Genomic DNA, 27,229 nt, shown 5'->3' with positions numbered 1-27,229 from the left:
GGTAGCTTGCAAGGCAGATATTTTTGAAACACATCTACAAAGGGGAGGGACCTTAAGCATCATTTAGTTCCAAGCCCCTGCCATGGACAGGGACATCTTCCACATATTGGTCAGAGCTCCATCCAAGCTGGCCTTGACCTTGCAGGGATGAGGTATCTGCATCTTCTCTGGACAACAAATGTAGATCTCAAAAAGAAAAAAAAAAAAAAAATCAAAAGATTCCTTGTGTACTGACACCAGTAAGGAGGCATGTGATGCACTGCAATATTAAATATTTTCTGCTGTGCATGAGGATTTAAATGAGGGTTATTTTAGCAGATTTATGAAATACCCAGCTCTTCAGCTTCCCTAGAGAAGTAGCTGGGTGACGGTTATCCAAATTATAACAAAATACATGGTTAGCTGAGGTAGAACCAAGCAGTTTTTCATTTGTGTGCTATTCTGCGAACTCATAAAAAACCCTCTAAGCCAAGAAGCCATAATTTAAAAACTTGCACCGTAAGATCCATTGGCCAGGCCCTAGTAAGGAGATGTGCTGATGGAGAGAGATTGCTCTTTAAGACAGCTCTCAATGAGAAAGTGTTAGGAGGAGAGGAGAATGGGTTTGAGTCATGCTGTGGACTTTAACAGATTGCTTTCCAACTGCCTACCCCAAGCAGAGCACTTGCTGGCATGTAGCATGTACTGAAGATGGATATGTACCACGCTGCCTGGCAGGCAGACAAGCAAATCATTGTATCAGCAAGCCGGGAGTGTGATTTTGGTCTCTAAAGCAGGGAGGTAAATGAAGAAATAATTTTAGTTTTTATCTAGGCTGACCTTAAAGATTAGTTCAGTAAATTTTCTCCATTTTCTATATCCTGTCTAGCTACAGGTTTTTAGATATAAATTAAAGACTCAGAAACTCTTTCATTGACATTACTGTGTCAGAGACAAATGTTTGGATTTGGAGGCTTGCTTTCAGTTCCTATCACAGAACTGGGATCAGATTGACACCTTTTTTTCCTGTCAAATTTCTCTCTGATTTCTGCAGTTAATACATAATTTTTATTGTGCATGAATTTATAATAAATTCCTGTCTTTTGCATATTTGAGATCAAGTTTTCATCTAAGTGCTAAGATCAGGGTGTGAGCTAATAAAGCACAGTGGCATCCAACTTAACTATTCTATTGCCTTTTTTTGAAAAATGTAAGGCATTAAAATAACATAAATCAATGCTAATAGCCTTCACTAAGATATCTTGAATAAATCCTTTGAGGTAATGTATAACATCATGAAGTCTTACCATAGCAGAAAAATTTAGTCTGAAGTCTTGTTTCTGTATTAACTGTACTTATTCAGAGTGCATATGTGAAATGAATGCTAATATTGGAAATATATTTGGTATTGGCATGTTTTACAATGCCTTCCTTGCAGCTTGCAAGAGAAAGCTCCGCAGGCATTATTCAGCTTAGCAGGGAAAAAAAATAGTCTTATGAAATTTTAAAGTGATACATTTGGTGATGGTAGAGTAGTCTGGCAGCACATTAATCTTTACAAGGGTTATCTCTCCCTGGTGGAAAACACGTCATTAGGTGCCACTCTTTTAAATCTCCTGGAACTGTATGGACAGGAAGGATGGTGAATGTGTAAACCACCAGGTTTCTGTGCAAGTTCAATTCCTGAATATTTAAAGTCTGTTACTAAGCACAAACTTTAAATAAGGCTACCCTGGCTGTTGTCAGTTATCATCTTCAAATATGTGATTACACTTGCAGCCAGAGATTCTGGTGAAGAAATTAAATATACTCTCTGAAAAAAAACCTGGGGCCAAGACTTGCTTTGCAGTAAGCAGTCTTACTTAAAAGTAAGACTGTAAAGCAATACAGGAGGTTTATGCTGATGGTCCTATGTAAGACAAGGATTTTTTCTTCAATAGCTGCTGAAAAGTCCAGCAGAATTCCCAAGAGTGCACAGCCACAGAGCATGAATGTATACACTGATTTTTAAAAACATATTTGCATATATTTAAAGTACAACAGGATGATCTTATGCTTCTCTTAAGTCAACTGATCATCTGTGTCTAGGGAACACCAGATGTTTTCAACTCATTGTTTAGAAAACAAACTTTTGGAAATAAGAGCCAAGCAAAATATACTAAGATGTCTTTAAATGTCACCAATAACAAATCAAATGTTCAGAGTGTTACTTCTACCTGTCATCATTACTTGCATAGAAGGGATGTAATTACATATTCTTGACTGTCAACTCATGAGAAAACCACAATACAGCTTTTCTTTTCAGCAGTGTAGGATGCTTACAAATGCTATTGCAAGGTGTGACTTACCTGGTTTTTGGACTAAAAGTGAGATAGCTCAGTCCAAGCTTCATATTACAGGTCCAATGATAGTAGAAAAAAGTAAGCTGTTTTTGCTTACAAAAGCAAAAATGTGTTGATGTTTTTGTGATGGTTAGTCCAAGATGATGTGAGCAGTGACAAAACACTTTCAGAAATCCCAGGAACTCTGCACTGGCAGGAGACAGGGCTTGAAGTGATGCTTGCAGGTGCTGATGGATTTTTAGGGACGATGCAGTCCACATCAGGTCCCAGTCTGGCAATTAGGAAGGACGTTCTGCAGGGTGCAGCATCTGGAAGGAGTTGAACTGCTTTGAAGCAAAACATGATTTGATTATCCAGGGAGAAAAAGCACCTGAAAGAATCTTGGTCTAGGAGTAAATTGTGCAATTTATCACAGCTAATGGCTTTGCAAACATTTCTGAAAATTATTTTGCAGCTCTAGCTTAAAATCTCCGTCTGTACTATATAAGGCTGAGATGTTTTGGATAGCTGTAAAGACACCCAGGCACAGACTAATTTTAGCCAAACAGGAGCTATTCTGGCTTCTACTTTTGAAAACAAATCACACAACAGAAAAAAGTAGCCGCTCTTTGATCATGGCAGTTTTCCCAGTACCATCCATGAGTGTCAGCTCTGCCACAGTGCTTGAACAGCACTGTGGGAGGTACTGACCTTCCCAAATAATTATGACTTTTTTACAGAAGGGAGTAATCCAGAATTCTGCCTGTGGCAAGGCCTGTATAACACACCACAATGGCATTGCTTAGTTTGGAAGTGGTGCCAAACTGCTGGTCAAACTAACTTATTTTCCTACATTGTGCTGGATCTGTCTATGTCTATGGGATTCAGCAGCTGATCAGGCATATTACTGAAAAAAACTCTATAATCAAAATATTTTAAAAAGTTAATATTTCTTTAGCAAGTGTGTAATTTTTTTTTTTTAATTTCTGACTGGTTTAGGATTTCTTCACACATTTTCTGCCATATTCTGAGCATTTCCTTTTGAGGGGAGACAAGAAAAATGCTCTATGGAGTCAATAAATAAAATGTACTATCAAACCAAAGGAGTGTCCCCTCATCTATTATTTTTGGATTTTTTCTTTGTATCATGGTGAAAAAATTTTGAAGATAGACTCTGCAATTCCTGAGTCATAAACATAAAACATTCTCTCATGAACTGAAAACCTCTGAGGTAGAATGAGATACTTAAAAAGTGCTTGAAGAGTGACAGATCTTTAATGAATTATGAATATGGTATTGACCTTTTTTTCTTTAACAACTTAGTTGGTAGATGTTTTGTTGCACTTCAAAAGTTGCCTAATTTTTACTTCACAAAATATTACCGCTTAAGTCTTACAGAGTGGAAATACAGGCAAAAGAATTTAGGAAAAAAAAAAAAAGCCAGATAACCTTCTTCAGCTCTTGTGAGGGGTCTTTGCTTGAGTGAGTCAAAAAATAGAGGTAATGAGGTGTTGGGAGGAGAGGAATCCAATGAAGTTCAACAAAGGCAAGTGCAGAGCTGCTCTTGGGGAGGAATAACCTCATGAAACAGTACAGGTTATCTGCTGGAAAGCAGCTCTGCAGAGAAGGACCTGGGGACAACAATCTGTCCAGGAGCCAGCAGTGTGCCCTAGGGGTCAAGAAGGATAGTGGTGTCCTGGGATGCATTGGGAGGAGCATTGCCAGCAGGGCACATGAGGTGATCCTGCCTCTCTACTCATTCCTGTGAGGCCACACCTGGAGTGCTGTGTCCAGTTCTGGGCTCCCCAGGACAAGGCAAAATGCAGCTGATGGATATGGAGATGACAAGGGGACTGGAATATCTCTCCTGTTAGGAAAAGCTGAGGGAATTGGGCTTGTTTAGCCTGGAGAAGAGATGATTAAGAATTGATCTCATCAATACACATAAATATCTCAAGGGCAGGTGTCAAGAGGATGGGGCTGGGCTATTTTCAGTGGTGCCCAGCAACAGACATAAACTGAAATGCAGGAAGTTCCATCTGAATACAAACAAAAACTTTTTTACTTTGACGGTGACAAAGCACTGGAAGAGACTGCAGAGAAAACTGCAGCCAACTGCAGTTGGAGTTTCCTTCCCTGGAGATACTCAAAATCATTCTGGACTTGATCCTGTTTAGCCTGCTCTACGTGAGCCTGTTTAACAGGTGCATTGGAACTAGAGGTCCTTCCAACCCCAACCATCCTGTGATTTATGGGAGCAGTTTGAAAGGAATGACACGGTGTCCAGTTTTTATCAAGCAGAAAGACATCATAAATGAAAAGTGAACAAATACCTAAGAAGAGAAATTAAAGAGGGACACTGACAAATGTAGATGGGTACTCAGACAAGAGAGCCTGGTCTCTGTACATCTGTAGTTAAGGGCTTTTTTACGTGAAATTTGACAGAGAATTAATACACCTCAACCTATCTGTGTAGAAAGCTCCAAATTGTGTGCTACCCATGACCCTAAAGACAAAGTACTAAGGAAGAGGAAAACCCCAGCAATTGAAGGTTGGGTGGCTGGGAGAGTTGTCCCTATTACAGCAGTGCCAGGAGCTGTCAGCTTAGGCTGATCAGCAGTTTAATGTTGGGCATGAAAAATAGTAGAAAATAGTAACAATCTAATATTTTCAAAGAGGTGGAGAAGAAAGCAAAGTCACTGTAGCTTGAGTCTGTGCTCAAAGCCAGGCTGGATGAGGACCCTGGTCTAGTGGAAGGTGTCCCTGCCCATTGCAGGGAGTTGGAATGAGATTATCTGTAAGGTCCCTTCCAAACCAAGCCATTCTGTGACTCCATTTTTTTTTTTTTTTTCATGTTGTGAGTACAAAGAAAATGCTTTGGTTTTCACCATGAAGCCTTTTTTGAGTGAATGCCAGATATAGATTTCCTAAAAATATATTAAGATTGGAAAATCCAGCTTATGCTTCCTTCTTGAAGACTACAAAGCATTATTGTTTGAAACAACAGCCTCCAGAAAAGTGTACCTCTTGGAAAATTCAAATATTTTTGAGCTTTTCTAAAATGATTCAAGTTATGTTTCAGAGTGACACCTTGTGCTGCTAACACTTTATTCAGCAATGCTGTGCGAGAGGTCATGACATCCATCTTGTGCAGTAACTTAGAAAATAAAGTGACTCACAACTGCACATCTGACACACCCCAGGCTTTGGCCTCTCTCTTTCCACTCCTATTGCCCTAGTTATCTTGCCAGACTGTCTGTAAATGTGTCTTGGAGACAGACTGCTGTTACATGTTGGCCTAGCTATTTTACTCTCATTTTCTTCAAATCTTTTTGCCTGAGGATGGGTGTACTCACTTCTGATAGCTGCCAAATACAAGCATTTGAAAAGTTGATAAAAGTTCTGGCCTAGATATCCATGAGGCTATTTATTTTATGCAAAATTTTAATCAGTAAATCACTCATCTAAATAATCATAAATCCATAAATTGCCTACACTTCTTGGATGGGCAAACCACTTACATTTCTGATTCCCAAAGCAAAATTGATATTTATTAATCAACCTGTCTGCCTCAATAATAAACTCCTATAGCTCTCAGTGTGTGGCCTCCTAAAAGGTTTTGTAAAAACATGCTCCTCCCTAAGAGATTTGGACCAGCTGTTAGGCAAGCCAGCTGAGCAGCTCTGCTCAGTTCCAGTCTAATTAGAGTTGTGCACAAAACTGCATGTTTGCTCTTTAAATCTTATAGGTATAATGCTTCAGTTCATAATAAAAATATGATCCATATTCTCTGTTTTCTCTCCAGAAATGTCCTGCTACATGTGAGAATTAAAATTTGGCTTTAAAAAAATACTACTAATGTATATCCCAACCCAGAAGTGGGTTTTATTTATTCATAAAAACATGTAAGTGGCCATAGGAAAAATGGTGAAAAATTCAGACAATTTAATATCCTGGTCTATGCCCACAGCTCTCAAAGGACAGAGTGATGGTTCTTGCACAGCTTCTTCCCTATGTGTAGGATAAATTACATCAGAGTTAAGTTCCAGAATCAGTATTTATTCATAAATGACTTTGGGCCTTTTATGGTTGTTATATTTACTTCCATTGACCTGTGGCACACTTCTAAAGTACTTTCACATGTATTAAGAAGCCTAATTAGCTGAAAGATATTACTTTTTGAAATTTTCTGTAATATCTTAGTCTTCATGCTTTTTAAAGAAGTTAGGTTGGATGAATCAAATGTGCGCGACTTTTGCAGTCTGTAGATTGAACTTTCTTTCCAACTGTGGAATTATTTGTAGATTATTTGGTGATGATGACAATAGCTAGATATGTTTTAAATTGCTAAACCTTTAGGTTTTGTATTCAGTTCTGTTTGGAGCATGGAAACCTAGTCAGGGCCCTTGTCTGAAGTGAATATTTAATCTTTTTTAAATTCCTCTATAGTTTCAAAAACTATGAAATACTCTTAAGCAGAATAGCTCTACCGTAATGCAAAAGAGGCTCTACTATAGCCAACTGAAAAAGTGTTTTCTTGTTTGGCACAACTCCCATTTAAATCAGTGGGAGAAGAGAATTTAACTCAGGAATTATAGGGTTTGGTGTGTTTGAAGTGAAATATCCTTCAGACTATCCTAAGTATAAATTTATCTATCCTATGTACATATCTATCTATTTTTCTAAATTATTACTGGGAAAATTGTGGGTCATAGTATCAATTAACTACAAATTTTACAGAAGCTAAGTCTACTTTAGGAATATACTGATTTAAAATAATGTTATATAATATAACAGTGGTTTAGAGTCATATTTTACTTACAATCCTGATTATAAAGCCTGCCCAAGAAAAATACATAAGTAAAATAGATATTAAAAATTATATTCAATAAAATTTTAACACTATATTGATTGCTCTAGACTAGAGCCTATCAATGCATATAAAGCAGATGGACCAGATGTTTAAATGTAGCTCAGATTATATTATATCAGCTTTAACTGCCTGCTTCACACTATGCATAGAAAATCATTGGGGGAAATTACCTTGCTTTCTGAAGGCCAGAACTCTATAAGTAGTTTGCAAACAGTATTTTTATCCTGAGCTTCCAGAAGGTAAATGCCTTCTTGTAATTTTGGGCCAGTTTCACTTAAGTGACTTTGTTTACATAGATTTCAAGCATTGCTTGAAATTGACTTCTTTTTTTTTTTTTTTTTCCAGTCTCTGAATTTGCATTTGTAATGTAGCTTGTCTTGCCACTGTGCCATGTTCAGTGCTTGTGTAACTAAAAATGCAGATCTCTCTCAGCAAAGCACATTGCACATTCCTAAATGTACAGCTGCGGAGGCTGAATCCTAGGCTGTGTGCCCTGTCCTAGAAACAGCTGAAGTGGGGACTTCTAAAGGACTGCCTGGCATTCTGTATCTCTACACGAGCAAAGAGGTGTGAGATTTAACATGTGATATATCCATTGACATTTATCCATGATATACTGCTCGAGATGTGCTTTGAGCATGCAGAGAATGAGCATGCTCTTCCACACACATGGCCTGGTGAAATCCCATAGGTAGGAATAGCTGTGTATTGCTGTGGAGATGTTGTCCTGGATTACACTGAGGTAATGCATTCATGTAGCATTCAATTTGTGTTGTCATGCTCTGTCCCGAGTTTTAACAAGGATCTACTGTTCATAATAGATGAGATAATCAAAAGGTGTATTCCTTAACCCTCTTCAGACTGAGACCATCTGAGACTGAAAGATTGTGCTGCCTGCTTATCTCATCTTTAACTCACATCAAATTACCCAGACATTTGTTTAACGCATTTGCAATCTACCATGTTTTTGTTGTCTTCCTGCAGCATTACTGTGGGCAGTAACTTACTGCTTCTCAGTAAGTTCTTAGTATTTACACCATTATTTTTAAGAAACTAAAAAAGCATAAAGACCTATTTTGTACTTGAAAGGGCAGGCTTGAAAGTAGGAAGTAGACATGTCAGAGAGGGCACTTTAACAAAATAACAGCTTTGGCAGTCATATGTGCTTAACTGAGTGAAATGAGTGTGGGAGGGTTAGGTAGGTTAGTGCCAGGTAGGCAGGCAGCTGGGGGCACTCCCCTCAGCATTCATTGCATGGGGGCTTGGTGTGATACAGATGTGCTCTGGGTCAGAGCTGGTGCCCACAATCATGCAGACTGATTGCTGTCTCGAAGGACAAGACTGCTAGGTTGGGACAGCCAGCAGTGTCTGGGAGCCTGAACCCACGAGGATAAGGCACTGCTCAGAAGTCTGTGCCCTTTCTTGACTTTTTCCTTCACTGAACTTTTCAAGACTTTGAATGGCAAAGGGGAAGAAAGTGGAGAGAACAGATTGTTTCTCTTAAGGTGAGAGCTCTTCTCCAGTGCTGGAAATGGGATTTTGGCACATTGCTCATTGTGCTTGTCTGGAAGCAGAAAGCATTTTAGAGCTTTTGGTTCAGTTCAGTGTAGATCTGGTTCCCTTAGAGACACAGAAAAATAATTGGAGTCCTTGGAGATACTTGTTCTGGTGCACGACTGTGTGCAGGGCAGAGATGTGTTGTGCAAGTCTGTGTATATTAAATCTTTTCTGCATTTAGCTGTGGGGAGTGGTGGAGAAACAGACCTTCAATCAGCTTTGGTTTTGCTTCTGGGAGGTCTAGGCATGAAATATGGTGCTTTTTAGGATTCTTGAATAATGAGAAGCAGGGACTTCCTTGCTTTTGTGGTCCTTTGTCTCCTTATGATCTTTTCCATGAGTTCACATGAGGTCATTCTAGCATCTTTGTGGTGTCTTCTGACATGTGACAAGACAACAAATGTATGCAGCTTGGAAAAATTTAATTTGCAGAAAGGTGTGGAAGAATCTTTGATCTTTGATTTGGCAGATCTTTGAGGCTGCTAGATGTATGAATCAAATAAAAGTATTTTCAGTGAGTTGTGCAGAACAGAAATTTTAAAAATATCTGTTGACTGGGATCCCAAGGGAAAGTTAAATGTAAATGTAATTTAGACAGCAATATTGACAGCCCTGGAGAAGGCTGAAATGTTCTGATTTTTTGATGAAAATGAAAGATAAATATTTTGACAATTTCAAGGAACATTTTCTCAATTTTCTACTGGTTAGAGATCTCAAAAAGTTTCTGTTTTCTTGAAACACTCAGATTAAATTTAAAAACTTCAAAGTGTTTGGAACGATGCTATTTTTTATTCTTGTCCTACAAAACTATCATCATTTTTTTTGGATTTTATAAAATCAGTTCTAGTCCGTCTCTTGTTGAAGTATATCTCACTAGCTGTATGCAGCCCCAACTCTTCCCCTGGTTTTCCAGTGCCAAAATCCTCTGCAATGAAAAATTTCCCTCCTCCACCATCTTTGTCCTATCAACTGGGCTTTGCACTCAAATGGAATTGATTAAGAAAATGTGATGTGACTAATTTTCTCTTGTCCTTTTTTTCACATAAAATTAATTAATTAACTGAAGCAGGTCAGACTGATAATTCTTTCTTTTAGATTGTAGTGTTTGTTATATTTTTTTCTGCTTCTGAATATCTTGTAGTTTTAAGAGGAATAACGCCTTGTCCTTAACTTCGTATTTCCTTATAGTTCCTTATCTTTTGATCAAAATGGATATAACACAATCCTTTATGACATTGCTGAAATGGACCTTTTCATGTCTCACATTGCAATGAACCATTTGTGTAATCAGGTTTGATGTGGACTTTCACAGACCTTTCAGCAGATTTCTGTATGATTCTGTATCAACCAGTGAGGGGGTAGATGTTCTTCTTTCTACAGTGCCTTCTCTCACAATAATTCACATTTCTTAAAACTTCTATCTTTAGACTATTCCAGTGTAGTAGAGCATTATTCTTTTTTTTCATTTTAAGAGTGAGCAGCTGGCTTGCAAAGAGTAAATAATCTCATGCAGAAGAATTTTAGCAGAACTAAGGGAGAAAACCTGGTTCTTGGTCTGCTGTGGTTTGGACTCTCCTCTCTTGCTTTGCTTGGGCAACAGAAATGTGGTGAGTCAGTTCCAAAAACAAGAAGAGGTCTTCCTTGTCTCTGATTCTAGGAAGTAAAAATTGAAAACAGTCCGGCATAAAGACTTGTCATCTGTCCCTCATACTTAGTAGTAGAACATCTTATATTTGTAGGAATTAACTACATCCTTTTCCTTCATATTTCTTCTCTTTTGCATTTTAGCATGAAAACATTGTTTTTCTAAACCTGTGTCCAGCATCTAAAATGTTCAGCATTGTTTTAAAAACTTGCCTCTGAAGTGCTTTAACTTCCAAGTGATACTGAACTGTGGGACCACACAGGACCTTTTCCCAGGAGCTGTGAGGATCACAGCCTAGAAGAGGTGAGGACAGGGATAAAGACCAAGAACTGAAATGAAAACTGGCAGCAGCCATTGTCTGTTGCATTTGTGGTCCACGTGTGGGTTCCTCTCTAAAAAGCATTAAAACGCCAGTCAGGAGGCCCTGGAGGGGAGGGGCTGCCCAGCTGGAACATGATCCAGGCAACAGCAGAATTGGAAATGGTTCCTCCCGGGAGTGGGGAGCTGCTGCTTTGGCAGAGGCTGGAAGAGGGACTGAGAGCAACCCAGCCTGAGAGATGACAGGGAATGGTGTGCATGGGCTGCATGGACTCTGCTGCTGCTCAGGAATGTGCTGCTGAGTGGGCTCAACCCACGTAGGTACACGTGTGTCTGCCTGCAGGGAGATGCTGGCATGAGATTTCAGCTATCCTGTTAGATCTCATCACTTGTGATTCCTTAATGCTTCATGATTCAGGGCAACCTGGCTTCTTGTGCATGAGGGTTTTCTGGAGAGCTTGGACAATGGCAAGTTACATTCACCTTGAACCTTTAAATAATGCTGGGTCAAAGCAGTCAGTGTGGTTCTCTGGTTTGGTGCCTATAACTTGCAGTGTTTCTGCTTAAACTGACTTTAATTTTGCTCTTGGGGATGATAAAGCAAAAGTGAGATTTAAGGATGCCTTTGAAAGGAAAGACAGCTTGTCATCAGCCAGGAATAAAATAATGTTTAAGGTGGGATGATATATAATCCCATGCTTGTTCCTGCAACTGTTTTTTTGGGGTTCTTTGGTGACTAGCAGTGAGATGAACAGCTCTTTATAGGCTGCCTGACTTGCTGTTCCTAATAAAGAAATCATATGGAAATTATGTATGTCAGTGCCCCTTGTGGGTGCCTGTATGGACATTTCCAGCTCTCCTGCTTCTCACTGGATCTGGACAGGAGAGCTGTGGCTGGCATAGGACTGAGTGAGAGTGTATGTCACATCTGCCTTGCTTTGGCCATGGCAGGCCACGTGGCCACACCCTGGGTCAGGGATTTTGGGCTCCAGTCAGTGTGCAGATACTCCAATTTCCTGTATATTGGTTACCGAGTCACTTTGTGCCTTTATTTGTCCCCTCCCAAAACCGAGCTGAGTCCACCATCACAGAGGCTTATGTATAAACAACAAGAAAACAAATGTACTTACATGCTGCAGGGTGGGAGGCACACACACAGAGCTGCAATATAAGTGTTTCCACACTGAATTCAGTTTTGCTGAGGATTATATTTGGCAAGTGCCTTGCAAGATGCACTGGTGACACACATAAGCACTGCTCGCAGTCTGTGGTTCCTCCTTCTTTTCTCTCCCCAAGGATAAATTTTGTAGTTTATATTATTTCCCGTAGGAGTACTTGCCATGCAAATGTATAACTGTGCTACATACACAGTGCTTTGATTTGATACAAGTCTGAGCAGCGTAATGGCACATCAGAGGATTCGATACACCATTTTGGTTGGGATTTCTTAACACAGCAGGAAGAAATTTAAAAATTTCTATTAGAAAGGTGAGGCAGAAAGCAATTTGTGCTGAACCAGGGACAAATAGGGAATAAACTGACATTTTTCAGATTTTTAGTTATTTTTTTAAGGCTGCCTAGGGTTGTTGTATTAGTTCTGTGACTCACTGGAGTTTCCTACGCACCAGCAGAAACTAGAGCTGAAAATCAATTTTTAAAATCCAAATTAATTGCTGTAATTGTTTTTCTCCATTCTAAGACTTAACAAATAGAAGAGGAAAAAGAACTGCCTGGATGTAAAACTTAGTCTGTTACACCATTGTGCTGTAAAAGTGCTAGAATGCATTCTCAGGGATGTGCTGAGTCTCAGTGTCTAGCATAGCACTTACTTCATTTCCATTTCCTGTCCTTCCACAGTTAAAGCTCTATTTCAAGCAATTTTGTAGCAGACCTCCTCATCCTCTCTTCTATTGACCTGTTGTACCACAGGTATCAAGTCGAGTGCCATCTACCCCATCAAATAATAGAAGAGCAGAATAATAGCAGTGATAATTGCATGGCAGAGTGCAGGCACAAAATATTTGGCGCCTCACACTTGAAGGAGGTCCAGAGGAAAAATAATGCTTGCATTTTATTTTTTTACTGCTCTGAAGTCTGGTGATATTGTGTATGAAATTCTTAATGGCCTCTGCTAGAAGACAGCTCTCCTATGCATCAGGAGAGGTGACAGAGAACATGTCTGCATGCAGTATCTTCTGTTTTAAGAGGAAATTAGACCTGGGGCAAACTTGTAATGTCACATCTGGGTTTCTGAAAGCATAATTTCTAAAGAGAAATGATTTGGCACAAGAAATATTAAGGGACTAGAAAAATTTAAATTGGAAGAGAAGAGTATGAACCTCTGTCATCCCTAATATGCAGCACTTCATTTTCCCTTTTTTTTCCCCCCATTTTATCCCATCTCTTCCATCATCTTGTGCTTCTTTTTTTTTCTCCCTGTTCCCTTCTGTGCAACATTTCTTTGTCAGGATAAGTGACTATTCTAGAATCATTGCACTATATTCTTGCCATTGACTTAGATGTTCCAAGGAAGCATTTAGCTTTTAAGAAACTCAGATTTCATCTTTAACACTCAGGACCAAGAGGTAGAGTTTTAAAATTTTTATTGTAGAAAAACAATGTTATGAAACATCATAAGTGGTAGGAAATAACATAACTAGAAATTTACATACTCTGCAGTTGGTGGGACTGCACCTTGAATCCTGTGTTTAATTTTGGGCCCGTCACTAAAAGAAGGACATTGATGGGCTGGAGTGTGTCCAGAGAAGGGCTATGGAGCTGGGGAAGGGTCTGGAGCACAATTCTGGTGAGGAGTGGCTGAGGGAGCTGGGGTTGTTTATCTTGGAGAAAAGGAGGATCAGGGGGGCCTTATTCCTCTGTATAAATACCTGAAAGGAGGCTGCAGTGAGGTGAAGGTTGGTCTCTTCTCTCAGGTAACAAGCAATAGGATAAGAGAAAATTACCTCGAGTTTCATCAAGGGAGATTTAGTCAAACACTAGGAAAAAAAATTCCTCATGGAAAGCCTTGCCAAGCATCAGAACAAGCTGTCTAGGGAAGTGGTTGAGTCACTGTTCCTGAGGCATTTACAACATGTGTAGATGTGGTGCTTATGGATATGGTTGAACTCGATAATCTTTCCAACCTCAGCGATTCTGTGATTCTATTCTGTGGTACTCCTTCAATCTGTCACAGGCTGTGTTCTGCCTTGACCAAAAAAGAAGTCTTAATGTCTTCTGGTGGTGCTGACTCTTACTTTTGTGAGAGTGCCCATGGGTTTTCTGTAAAGATATTATTTGTTGCATCAAGAGAAAGAACATTAGTCCATTTCCCATTGTTAAGAGGGAAGAATGAAAAATCAGGTCCTTACAAAACCTTGGGTCTTCCATCTACTTAAAGAATAGTGAGGTCTGAGTGCCTATAATTTATATCTTCTGGACTGAATAGCAGACATTTAGATTTCTGTCTTTTCTCCTATTCTGGTCATTAAAGAGTATGTCTTGGCATCATGTAGCTGTGTAAGATAATTAGTTGTGCTGGGGATGGGAAATGGTTGCTTGTACAGTGAGCCAAATCAATATCTGTTGTTGCCTTGTGCTAATAAAAACAAAACTAGCTACCTTAGATTCTCAGCTGCAGCTCTGCTCCTGTACCCACAGCTGTGGAATGTTAACAAATAAACCTTTAAGTGATTGTTTCATATCTTAAGTATTTCATTTTTAACTTGTTCCATCTCCAGCCCATTTCACTGGAAACAGTTCTGCAAACCCTGAATGCTAATCTTTCCATCCGTCTTCCCATTCTTACCAGGAAGGCATTATTTATGTCTGAACTGTATTTGTATTTTAAATGGCCCTGTCATCACATTTTATGACTACTGTGTGTATATACTCAGATAGAGGTTGGAGAGAACCAGAATCCACAGCTAACATCCATCTTCACCACAGGTGTGTGAGGGGGAGGTTGACACCCCACGTGTGTGCTGTGAGAAGTTATCCCTTAACAAGGGAAAATTAATGCTCTGTCTAAAGCAAAGCCAGGCGTCTTCCCAAGTGCTGCTTAAGTAAAGCAGCACTGTTAAAATTGAAAAAGGAGGCAAACTGTCAGAAGTACTGGTGATACTCAGGGCATACAAACAGTTGGCAAGGTGTTTGAAACAACCATCTGTTTCAGTACCCAGCATCAAGTGCTGTTGCTTGCGATGTTAGGGAGCCATGTCATAAAAATAATAATATGGTTCAACAGCCTACCTGCTCCGTGCTTACACCCATGTGCCCACTTGTGGTAAGACCATTTCTTCTCATAGAGGCAGAAGAATGACATTTAATGTATGGTTTGGATGTGTTTTGGTTTACCAAAACCACCAGCTCATTTGCAGAAGCTTCATTGCAAGAAGCTCCTTGTAAAATCTGCTCTTAACTGATTATCTCCTGTCTGTGATAATATTGCTGCTCAATGGCATGCATCTCTCTGTCCTTGTAATGTAGCACTTCAGTGAGCAAGCTAAAGTATGTATTACTCCTGTGAGGAGACAGCAGCTGGGAGTTCCAATTCTTCTAAAGCAGCTCAGCTTGTAGCACTTCTGTAAAATGCAGCCTTCGTTATGGTTACAGTAAAATATTCATAATCATAAACTCCCTTGGTACCAGTACAGCCCTAATAAACCTGCTATTGGCAATGTATGGCAGACTGCTGCCTGATGGAGCTGTAAGGAAATGGCTTGCAGGCTGGCCATTGCTGTATTTGAGGGTTTGGATAGATCTGCAAATGCATGCAAACAGTTAAACTGTATTTCTGATTAGAATCAGGATTAGGTATTTGGCAAGATTTATTCTTCCCGATCTAACATTTCCAGTGGGTGGAGAAAATTACCTCCCTATTGCTTTGTCATTATTTCTTAAATGAACAATGTATTCTATTTTTTTTCCTTTAAGTGGGATGAATTGGGGCTTTTTATTAATCCCTAATTTTCCTGAATAAATAGTTCAGTAAAGCTGCTAATGTTGATGATAAAAGTCATAAAAAGGGAGTTTTATTGCTTAATGAGTATTTCCTTCGATTTTCTCAGCTTCTGAATATACATAAGACTATATAAGTAGTTGTTTGGGAGAATGTACCCTTTTCTGGTGTAGTGCAATGATTTCAAATTATGCTTATTCTCTTCATAAAAGCATGGGAGCAGAGTGGGAGAAGTGTTCTACTGTTTATGCCTATACTATGTAAGTTTTTTTTTCCTGTTCCTTTAACATTTATAGTGTTGGTTAAGCTGTGTAATGATGTTGCTTCTCCTTTTCTGCACTTTTTTTTTTCCCTATCATTGTTTCCTTGCAATGGTATTGCAGCTAGAAACAAGGCCTCTGACTTCTTCCTAAATATTTCAGGCCATGTTTGTTCCTTCTCTTGTCTACCCTTCTCTCTGGTTTTGGACATCATCATCATTCCACAAATAGGGAGAATGGTGAGGGTCTGCTAAATGGCATAATATAAAGGTTTTCTTACCTTGGAGAGTCCATCTCACTATCAGCCTAGATTTCTGAGAGCTAAAGTGGTTTTATGGAAAGACAGCTCTTCTATAGTAACCATATTCTAAATGAGACATGAATTTACTCTATCTTGTGGTCTTAAAACTTTCTGGCTGCCAGGATTAATTAAATATTTGAATTGGAATAGTTAGGAACTATAACAATAGTTAGGAACTATTCCCTTCCCAGAAATACCACCAGCTACCAAATATTTTGTCAGAAGGTTTTAGATGTCAAGTAAGGATCAATCATGCACCTTGATAAAAGCCCTCACTATCTAAGAATTTCAATTTAGTTAACCAACTTACCATTTTAAAATGTGTTGAGGAGTTCTTTCAACTCCCTGTAATCTTAACAGAACTGAGGAGTATGTGCCTTCAGGCTCAAAGCTTGAGCAGTGCCATCCAGGTACAGTTCTTTGGATGTTCTCTCTAAGTTATAAGTGGGAGTGGAATATTTTCCCTTTTGATTTCATGTGCTCTGGAGAAAATAGTTTCAGCCATTCTCTGAAAATCCTGGGGCAGAAAAGGTGTTTCCTTGGCCCCAAGAGCCCTATACTAAATTGCTCTGCCTTTATTTCCTTTGCCATGAATCGATTAATTTTGGGTTGCTCTTTACTGTGGAATAGCAGAGTAGAAATTATTCCTGCATGTGTGCATTCCAGTGCTGCAGGCAGGACAGCAGTGGTTCTCCTGATGTTGGTATCTCCACACTTGTAGGTGGGAGGGCACTAGGCAGGACTTGTCTTCTAAGTGCTATCAAATACAGCACATAACTGTAAACCTTGTAATTTACAGCCTTGATACTGCATCTGACTGGGAGGAACATCTGGTTTGTCATATGTCTAGAGAGAGCAGAGTGTGCTTCTGCTTATTGTTGAGCCATTATAACTGAGGAGAGATGCAGGGGTTAAAGCTGAAGTGTGTGACAAAAGGAAAATAGTGCATTGCTGTTTTGCTGCAAAAATAGGTGTTCAAAGGCACTTTCCAACTCCTGATGCAGAATAGCGTGCAATTAAAGGAAGAGGAAAAAGCATGCTTAGGTAGGGCAGAAGTTTGGAATTTGGGAAAAAATCTATCAGGTTTCTGTTTTGTGAAGGCATTATCAAAGAAAAACAGAAGCCCTTGACTGAGTCTTAAATCCTTCAGCAGAGCATGTGTGACATCAGCAAGTGAACTGAGCAGCTCTGATGCCTGTCTGTTGTGAACTGAAACTAGGTAGCAAAAATATCTCTGAATAGACCCCAGATCACAAGAACAAAGTAAAATCAATTTTCCTTTCATATATTAATTTCCCTGAAACACATGAAACACCTGTTCTTTCACCTTAACAGTTAATACACATTTCTATTTTTGGCACTTTTGTACCTCTTTGCTTTCCTGCAGTGCTGTGTATCTCATTTTTGAACTGCTGCTGCCTCTGTTGCATGCTGGCAAATCGAAGAGAACCAAGGAGTTAAATTTCAGAACAGGAGAAGAGGAGGTGAGCTGTCTGCTACAGTAGTTTACTGCAGCTTCCTTTCATACTGACACATATGTAGTTTGTGGTGACAGTGCTAAAGAACTGCAGACAGGCACTTAGCAGACTGGATGTGAGCTGGATACAAAGATGCCTCACCCTGGACTTCCTGCTGGCAGTATGTAAATACACCTGCAGACTGGCCACACTGGGTGGTTTGTTTTTTTTTTTTTTTTTCAGAAGGCAGCATGAGAGGACTTGACAAAGCAACAGCATAGTTAAGACCTCAACCAGCATTAGATCTGTATCTCAGTTGTGGGGGAAGTTGTTTTGTTTTTTTTTTTTTTTTTCTGTGTCTGTGCTGCATATTCAGACTGAAATCTTCATCACTACAATGTTTGCCTCTATCTGGTATGCCAAGAAGCTGGGACGCAGGTTTGTGCATAACGCCAGGAAAGCAAAAGCAGAGAAGGTACGTTCCTAGTGGGAATATAAAGCCTTATGTCTCATGCAAGCTGCCTGCTGGCATCCTGTTGTGTGTCTGCTTAGCTTTTTAAAATACCATGAAAAACGACCTATTGCTATTCCTGATTTCATGCGAGAATCCTTCAATATTTTGCATATTATTAAATACCAGGGAGAAGAACCTTTCAGAAGTCTTTATGTCCTCTTTTGATTGTTTTTCTCCCCAAGATAAACAGCTGTACTTCTGGTATGCCTGTGTTAAGGGAGCACTCCAGTGAACTTGTTGCTGTGCTGCATTATTTTTCCTCGTACCATATTAGGCTCTTAAACAGCCGCTGATTGTTTGCTGCTTGTATATTTTTTTCCTAGTATGGTACTGATGAGGATGGAATAACATGTTAAGCGTTTATAATGTTTGAGAATTTTGTTTCATGGTACTTGTTGAAACTGTGCTGCAGTGTGGATGCCTTTTATTTAAAAAAGGTATAGGTATGTAAAAATGGTCAGTACTGTATTTCAGTATTTGTCTCTCATAAAATTGAACTGTATTTAACTGGCTATTTTCTGGAAGCTCTTGTAGGTAAGAGTCTTCTGCCCTCTTTCTCCCTGGGAAAACTTAAACAGTTTTAGAATTGGCAGTAATGATAATTAGGGGATATCAAGGCAATTGTATTTTGTTTATTTTGTTTTAAGCATAGAAAGCATTTAGTTAGTGGACCTGAAATACAATTTTTTCTACATTACCAGACAAACCATTTTCAAAATGGGACCAATTCCTCTTTCATAAACTCAGATTTAGATTGGGGTGAAAAAACTTCAATGTAATGTTATAAAGTTACTCATTAGTCTAATAAATGATGGCTTCCTCTTTTCCTTGTTGTCTTTGACATAGTCAAATACTTTCTAAACGGACTGCTTTATTATGTCTTTAATATGTCTTATGCTATGTAACACAGCCACCAATCCACTAGGCAACTATCATTGCCTGAATTCCTTTGTTACTGGGAAAGTCTTTCACTTAGAGAAAATTATTAACTAAATATATTATATTTGTGATAGAGGGGAGGATGGGGACAGGTTTGCTTTTTCTGCAAAATATTCCCAATTGTTAAAAAGGTGCTGTGTGGATATTTTGAAATTTAAATATGCAAGTCATTGGGAAGTTGCTTAAATGGTAGTGATTTATATATTTCACATCATATACATGAGGGGGAAATAGAAATGCAGAGAGCTATACATGGGACTGTCAAACTTTCTCTGTCATCAATCACATTTCTATAAAGAGAGCATCATATGAACTCTCCTGCTGTTTGCATATTGCTATGGGAGGAAAAAAAGTTGCAGCCTGGATCTTCCTTAGTCCTGAGGGGCTCCCTCCAGAGGAATATTTGCTGTCGGGCTTCCTCCAAGATGACAGAGGCAGGATGAGTGGACACATTCCACTCCTGACACAGTGGGGCTCACTCAGCAGCTTTAAAAACAGATTTGGTGTGCACTGCTTAAACAATATATGGTCATAGATTATTTCAATAACCTTGAAAAATTTCATAAAGCAATGCCAGAGTACTCACTGAGAAAATATTTTCTTCTCTGCAGTCTTGCAGCACCGACTAAAAGAATGCTTTTAAAAATTGTCTCTTTTCCTCTTTATTTTAAGTACCTTAAATATTTCTGCGTAGATTTATTATATTGCTACTTGTTCATCCCTGTAGGACTTTCAAAATAACTGGCAACTTAGGTCCATGCTATTTAAGCTTTCAAGCTATGCTTAACAGTTTTTAGGGAAAAGCCTTTTCATATTACTTGGGCATGCTATTAGCATATTTGCATGGGAATTCTTTTTTTGCAAGAAGACAGTAAATATGCAATAAACACCTTGCAAAATGTTTACTTATTGACTTACACAAATAATAAAATTTCTTTCTTGGATGTTTATTCTGCAGTCAGGGCTCATTTATAATTTTTTTTTTCCCCCTGCAAATTAAACTCTAGCAAATGCAGAAAATCCCATTCCTAGCAGGATGCTATTTCAATAAGTGCCATTAATGATTGGAAGCTGATCAACACTGACATCTTCAGTGCAATATCTCGGTTCCAGGAGAACACAGACAGAATATATATCTATCACAAAGTAAACTCAAAATGCCATTTAAGTTCATGTCTTGTTTTGGTTTTGACCTTTTTTTTTATAATGGTTGAATAATCAAATTATTAAGCAGCTTCACCTTTTTTTTTCTCCCCTAGAAGAATAATTAGCTGTTTTTCTCCATGTGCATGATCTGAATGATACATTGTTTTCTTAATGTGCTTTTGGAGGTAGTAACATACAGCAGTATTTTCTAATACCACATGTGTGCAAAAAAATTTACTTGCAGTAAAGACCTGGATAGTAGAAATCAGAAGACTGGGGCTCCAAAACAGATTTTTCTGTTATGTTTTACTTCTTTGCATGAGTACAAATCAAGAATTTTTAAGGGCTATTTCTAAGAAACAGAAATTTTGTCTGAGCCTGTTTGTTTTCACAGGATGAGGAAGAAAATGAGGGATGGGTACAACATCCCAAATATGGGATTGTGCACACACATATACACAATCTGGCAGTATAGCTCCATAAAATGTCAAAACTTTGGGCCTGAATTGTGCAGAGAGAAGACATGAACTTTGATCTGCCTTGGATCCCACCAGGATCTCCTCCCAGGTGCCTGTTTAAGGGGGCAGAGTTTCCAAGGTGTGAAGAGTGCTGTTCTGGGAGTGCACACAAGGGCAAGGGGAGGGAAGGTGTCCCTGCCCAGGTCAGGGAGGTTGGAACTACGTGGTCTTTAGGGTGCCCTAAAACCCAAGCCATTCCTTGGTTCTGTGGTGACTAGGGCAGTCCTTGGTGGGGAGAGATAAGGTGGCATTGATGTGACAGCTTGATGCTCCTGTGTGAGGGTGTTTGGTTGTGGCCATGTGGGGGAGTTTGGCCCACAGTGGCTCCAGAGCTCTGCATCTTGTCCAGAGCTGGAGCTCCTGTCCCCATCCCTCCCATGTCACCATACCTTTCCACTCGTGTCCCCATACCTGAATATGGCAATCCCTGCTCCAGAGGAGCTGGCATGCAAATTGCTTCTGAGTGGGATCTGCATGTTGTTGGTACTTTGCAACCTGCAGCATTGCAGCCAAGGACTGGGGCTTGGAGGAGCTGGAGAACTGATCTTGACCCTTGGGGAAAAGGGGAAAGGATATCAGCAAGCAGCAGAGTTGGGAGACCAAAGGAAAGACGTGGGTTTACTTTTCTAAGAGAGAGAGCTCTGTGGCAGTTTGTGGGCTTGCTTTCTTATCTTCCTCACCAGTACCTGCTGTTGAGTGCAGCACCACTGCTCCTGCCCTGACTTTTCAGTTCTTGCTTCCCCTCCAGCCCAGCATTTCCTTGGAGTCTGTGCTTAGATGAGTGGAAAGGCTCTATCTCATTAACACCCACACACAACTTAAGAGCTCCAGTGTTCAAGGCCAGGTTGGATGGGGCTCTGAGCACCCTGGGCTAGTGGAAGGTGTCCAGCCCATGGCAGGGGGGTTGGAATGAGATCACCTTTAAGGTCCTCTCCAGCTCAAGCCACTCTAGGCTTCTATGACTTCCTGGTAAAAATTAGGCTTCTATAAACCAAACATGAACTCTCACTGTTAAAATTTAATCTGGAGAGTGAAGAAGACATCTAGGAATAACAGGATGAATGGCAGCTGTAGGTGTCTTAAATGGTTCTTCCGAGTTGATTGGTGTGCACCAGTATTTCTATTTGAGTCATACTTTTATGATATATTTTACAAACTAATTTTAATTCTGAACTGAACCAAAATATTTTGAAAAATCTTAAAATTTGGAAAGCTGAACTCTTTGTATTCCTTTTTTTTTTTTTTTTTTTTTTTTTTTTTTGTTGCCAGTCCTGGCTAAAACTTCTTGTAACTAAAGTGGGATGCCTATTAATTGCTCTTAATGTTCTCATTTTGCCATTTTTTGCCAAATCTTAAGCATATTTCTTTACTTTTTCTTTATTATTAGACGAAATCATAAACTCTTTCCAGTATATACAGCACTTTTTATCTACAAATTCTATCTCAATCTGGTTGTCTTGGCTTGTTTGCTAGTGTTACTCTTCCCTTCAAGTAGTGAGACATTTAGTGTACAGGGCTGCCACTAATGTTGCCTGAAAACATTTGAAGTTCTTTCAAGTCATCTCTGGTCTTAACTTTTTTATTGCTTTGAGTTTGTCACATGAAAGGATTATTGTTATGAGAGTAAACAGGATCACTTCAACCTTGGAACTAAAATAACTTTAGGCAAAGATTGATGTCTTGAATTTTTCCCATTAAACCACAATCAAGGAGAAATCAAGAGATGTTAACTGCGTGTGGTTATGCTATAGAGATAAGTATTCTAAATGGTTGGAAGAGGTACAGAAAAGTAACTGAACAATTAATCATGTTGATCTGAGAGAATGAACTAAAGTTCTGATAATGCTTCACTGTATTGGTAGAATTTCGGTTTCAAGGGTCAGTATCAAAAGTGGGAAAAGACTTGCCAAAGTTACCACATAATTTAATTTTAAAAGTGGAAGTTCAGGACTGGTTTTCATGCTTGTTAAGAAGTGGAACATATTGTAACCATGATACCTAAATTTTCAACACTGTAGAATTAGTTATGTGGGTGAAGTTTTAAATCTAAAGATAACAGTCAATTTAAGGGAGCAAAGCAACAGGGCCCCTGTGAAATGTTTAAATCAGTTGATCTTCACTATTCTGTACTGTTAAATTCTTCTAGTTTCTAGAAATCAAATTACTCCTAAAGTTTTTTCTAAGAACTATGTCTTGTATTTGAAAATATTTAAGTTTTACACCATAGGGTTTAGTTAATTGTTCCAGTTTAACTCATTTATTAGTTTAATGATTCAAGATAGAAGCAAGTTAACTTAAAAAAAAGATAGGGGTATATGTAATGATAAAATAGAATTAAGTTTTTGGACTACCAATTGTAAATAAAAATAAAGATGACCCAGAAATCCCATTCACAACTAAGCAGTATAATTTTAAATGAGTACTTTTGAAAGTATTGTAGTGCCGACTAGATAAGTAGAACATAGACCAACAAACAGTTTTTCTTTCCATGTTCCTAACTTTAGAGTTTTTTTGGGTAAATCAAGAGCCCTTGACTGTCAGCCTACAATTAAATATTTGCAAAAGACCCAAAAAATATGCTTTAGGAAGTTAAAACTGGGATGTGTAACAACAACAAGTAAAACGTCTATAAATGCATATTTTATAATTTTTTCAAAAGTATTCTGGCAATAACAACAATCAGGTCTTCATATCAAGATGACACTTGAATTTAGATAGTTCTCATATCTGTATTTTAGCACAGCTAATTGCAGGGTGGGCACTTCTAGGATGTGTATTCCTGTTTCATTTTTGCTTTGTTGACAAGTAGCTACCCATAATTTAATTTGAAAGATATAAGAAATTAACTTGAAGCAGTAATTATTCACAACAAAGAATAGAAACTGTGTTATTAAGAAATCATAAAACATATTTGGAGATAAACTTTTTTTTTCTGACATTATTTTTACATATATATATAATTCCAAAGAGGAGAAACTCTCTTTTTCCTTCACTGTATTCCTTAGATTTCTTAAGGAGTCCTCTCTTTCAAACCACAGCTTACCAAATCATTTACAGTCCACTGGGGTTGTGATGAAGTGATAAAACTTGCAGCTCTCATTATTGCCTTGGCTAAAGGTGAAATGACTGCATCTCTAAGGGACATCTCATGTAGCTGCCACATGCTGTAAGGGCAATGGAGAGTTTTATTTGTGTTTGGGCAGACAAGGGCCCTCGTGTTCCAAGTTCAATGGGATGACAAAAGCGTGTCACTTATTTGCAGAATTACCTGTTCGAACAGATGCCAGAGTTATCTCAGCCCCCTGGAGGAATCTTTTCAGATGGACTTTCTCAGTGCCCTATTTTACAGTTTTATGGGGAAATCTTTTCACACATAACTGTGTGAAGAAAAATATGCAAGCGTTCCTGTATCCAGAGCTAGCTGGTTTTTGCTTTAGCACAGCTCAGTTGGAATTCTACGACTTTTTCTGATATTTTGATTTAATCCAGAAAAATATAGCAACTCAAGTTGGATTTTTTTCCCCTTTTTTCCTTTGCATTTTGTTATAATCCCACAAGATTAATATATAACAGGAGGGATAAGCTGCCTAAGTAGGGATTTATTTTAACTCACTGCCACCTCACAATCACTATAGTAGTAATAATAAATAAATTCAACTAACCTTGAAAAAATGCAACAATGATGTTTCAAAATAAAATACTGATCTAAAGTAAACTACTGAAGTTAATCCCTTGAAGTACTTAATTTCAAAGTAATCTTTTCTTTGCTTTAAGTGTGTTTTATTTTTTTCTTCTGTGAGGGGTTTTGTTCTTGCACCTGGCCAGGCCCAGCACCTATCTGTAGCAATTAATGAGCAATAAGCAGCAGTCCTGGTTAAGTTAGTTGGTGTTTTTAAAATTTTTTTTTTTTTTTTTAATTAAAGACATACCTGTTAACCAGCTATGGATGAGATCTTTGTGAAGAATATCTTCTCTCCTTCTCTTCAGTCTAATCTAAGAGAGCTCTAACCTTAGCTGGCTGCCATCCATGGTGATGCCTCTCCCTTTCCCCCATGCATTATTCTGGCATGCACTGTTCTGTGCCTGTCAGGTACCACCCACAGATGTCTGCAGCATGGCACTGAAAACAGTTCTTTTCCCTTTGCCATTTTAGCCAGTGCTGTGATCATCTTAGAAACAAGTAATTTTTCCAGTCATTTTTCATCTTTTTTTGCTTCAAGACAAAACTGAGATGGACAGGAACATTCAGGAAACGACAGCCACACCAACGGCTGCATTAATTGCTGCTCTGAGTGCTTAGCTGGGACTCAAATAGAATCAGATTTAATGAATAAGTGGGATTATTATCATTGGTTACAAGCTAGCCTGTTTTTTCAAAGAAAATTTTTTCTCCCTTTCCATCTTCTTCTTTCATTCAATAAATAATTTATCATTTCCTCCTCCTTTTCTTTGTATAACTACTGCATTTATATTTTGGTCTACATTGTATATCAGGTTCTGTTCAATTCCAGTGTGTAGCATTTTAAATATATTTAACTGATAAGCACTTATTATTTTATTGGAATAGTTTTATTTCTTTGCATGCATATACACTATTCAAGTATATTATGGAAATGGCTTGTGTGATGTGCAAGCATTATTTTTTTTTTTTTTGGTCATTACTTGCCTCTCTGTCCTGCATACGCAATTCAAAACAGTGCATAATGAATAGTTGTTTGATTTGTGTTCTGAACTGCATTTGGCATCACTTGCTGTGTTTGCAAATAGAGATCAGTTTGAAGCACTGACAAGAAACAATCTGTCCTTTGGCATTAGAGTCTCTAAAGGAAACTAAGATGAAAATTTTCATGCTGTTCCTAAGGTAAATTATCAAATTATTCTTTATGTGGTTTTAATATCCTATATGGGCCATTAGAGCTAGTACATATGTAACTTGCTCTCACTGGAAGGCAGCCTGCCAAAGTCATATGTGTGTAAAAAGCTTTAGTAAAATTTAGAATTATTGCCATGTCATGCAATTCTCAAGACAGTTTATTTTAAATGAGGCACATTTTTCTCTGCTTAAAAAAAATTCTTTGCCATACACTACTTAAAATATTGGTGCATATCAGGGAAAGCTTGGTTATAGCTCTAATATGTGTTAACAGCTTCAGATGAGCAATTGGAAGGAATCAAGGGACTAGCTAGTACGTGCAGTTTGAGAGCTTTTGTCACGAGGAAGGAGGCCCCAGTACCACATGAAGCACTCACAACATTTTCTCAAGTGCGAAGCTCTTTTTCACAGCAGCTTACGGGTAAACAGCAGAACAAGGTTCTTCATGTTTCCACCGCTCCCACCACCCATCCTCTCTCCTTTCCCAGTCTGCTCAGAAATAAAATTGTTCAGACACAGATTGCATGTGCAGGTACACAGCTGGCACCACTCTTAGCTCTTCTGAGACAGCCCACATGACACCAGCACCATGCTGAGTGCCTCATTGTGTTCTGTATTAGCTACTGCCAGGCTGTGCCTTTCATGAAGATCAGCACTGCAGTAACTTTGGCATTGTTAAACTGGGATTGGATTTGAAGAACAAACTTTGTGTGAAAACGTTATTTCAATCCTAGACTATGTTTTTGTTTCAATTAACTTGAGTCTGTCTTTCAGTAAGCGCTTCAGTGTTTCATACAGCAATGTTTAAATTGAACATGAATTGATGAATACCAGTGATATCACTCATCTTACTTCTAAAAAGTTTACCTTACAAGTAACTTTGGGAAGCAAGGACACATCATTAGGATTCTGCAGCGTAATGAGAGGCATGCTACCAAGTGTATACTTCTTTATTCCATTTAGAGGCTTTAAGAGCTATAACATGCAGTTTTGTAATTCTATGAAATATTCTTTAGCCTTGAGACATAAGGAAGATGCAGAAAAATGTGTTTTACTCCTACTCTAAATAGAATATTCTTTTCCTCTTATCTGATTAATTATGTATGCATGGCTGTGGTTTTCGTAGTTAACAACTTTTTTAAAAATTTTAGGTGAATTATTTTTGACAAGACTGTCATGTGCTCTTATAAGATAGCAAAAGGTCACAATATTATGTATTGTTAATAAAAACAAATTGATAGTCAAGAAATATCAACTTGCTGTTTTGAAAGACATGTTCAAGATGAGGTGAAAGTGATCCTGTTGCTACCCTTTGTTTTCCAGGCTATATTTATAGCCTGATAATTTCTTTGCTTGGTGTAATAATCTATTCAATAGACCTCCCTCCTAAAATGGGTGATAATGTTATTGTTCTTAATTTTCTCCTGCCTATCTTGCTTTGTTTCTTCATTCTTTGTATCCATCACTGTACAGAAGGGTACAAACCATCCCTTACCTTCCTCTTCTGAAAGCTGAATTATATGAGCTAGAGAGACAGTAGGAAGGAATAGATTAAAAAAAGGAGGAAAAAA

The 27,229-nt window shown here is 38.5% G+C and overlaps 1 protein-coding gene across 14 annotated transcripts in view; it reads left to right on the top strand.

Annotated features, from left to right (window-relative positions):
- DLG2 (discs large MAGUK scaffold protein 2) overlaps positions 1 to 27,229 on the top strand; it is a 983,561-nt gene that overhangs the window by 483,915 nt on the left and 472,417 nt on the right. Inside the window, exon 1 of one of the 14 annotated variants that reach the window (XM_054269784.1) lies at positions 17,753 to 18,143. The exons of 12 other annotated variants lie outside the window; for them this stretch is intronic. In XM_054269784.1, the coding sequence (XP_054125759.1) occupies positions 18,066 to 18,143 (78 nt within the window). In that variant the 5' untranslated portion in view covers positions 17,753 to 18,065. Of the gene's footprint in view, positions 1 to 17,752; positions 18,144 to 27,229 lie in introns of those variants that run through there. One more of the 14 variants, XM_054269785.1, reaches the window with a different exon arrangement.

Source organism: Melozone crissalis, unplaced genomic scaffold (genome assembly GCF_028551555.1).
Source record: "Melozone crissalis strain CALT ecotype California unplaced genomic scaffold, PUWL_Pcris_2 ptg000008l_1, whole genome shotgun sequence".
In the NCBI taxonomy this organism is placed as follows: Eukaryota; Metazoa; Chordata; class Aves; order Passeriformes; family Passerellidae; genus Melozone; species Melozone crissalis.
The sequence above is the reverse complement of the archived record's forward strand: the minus strand, read 5'-3'. Positions and strand labels throughout refer to the sequence as shown.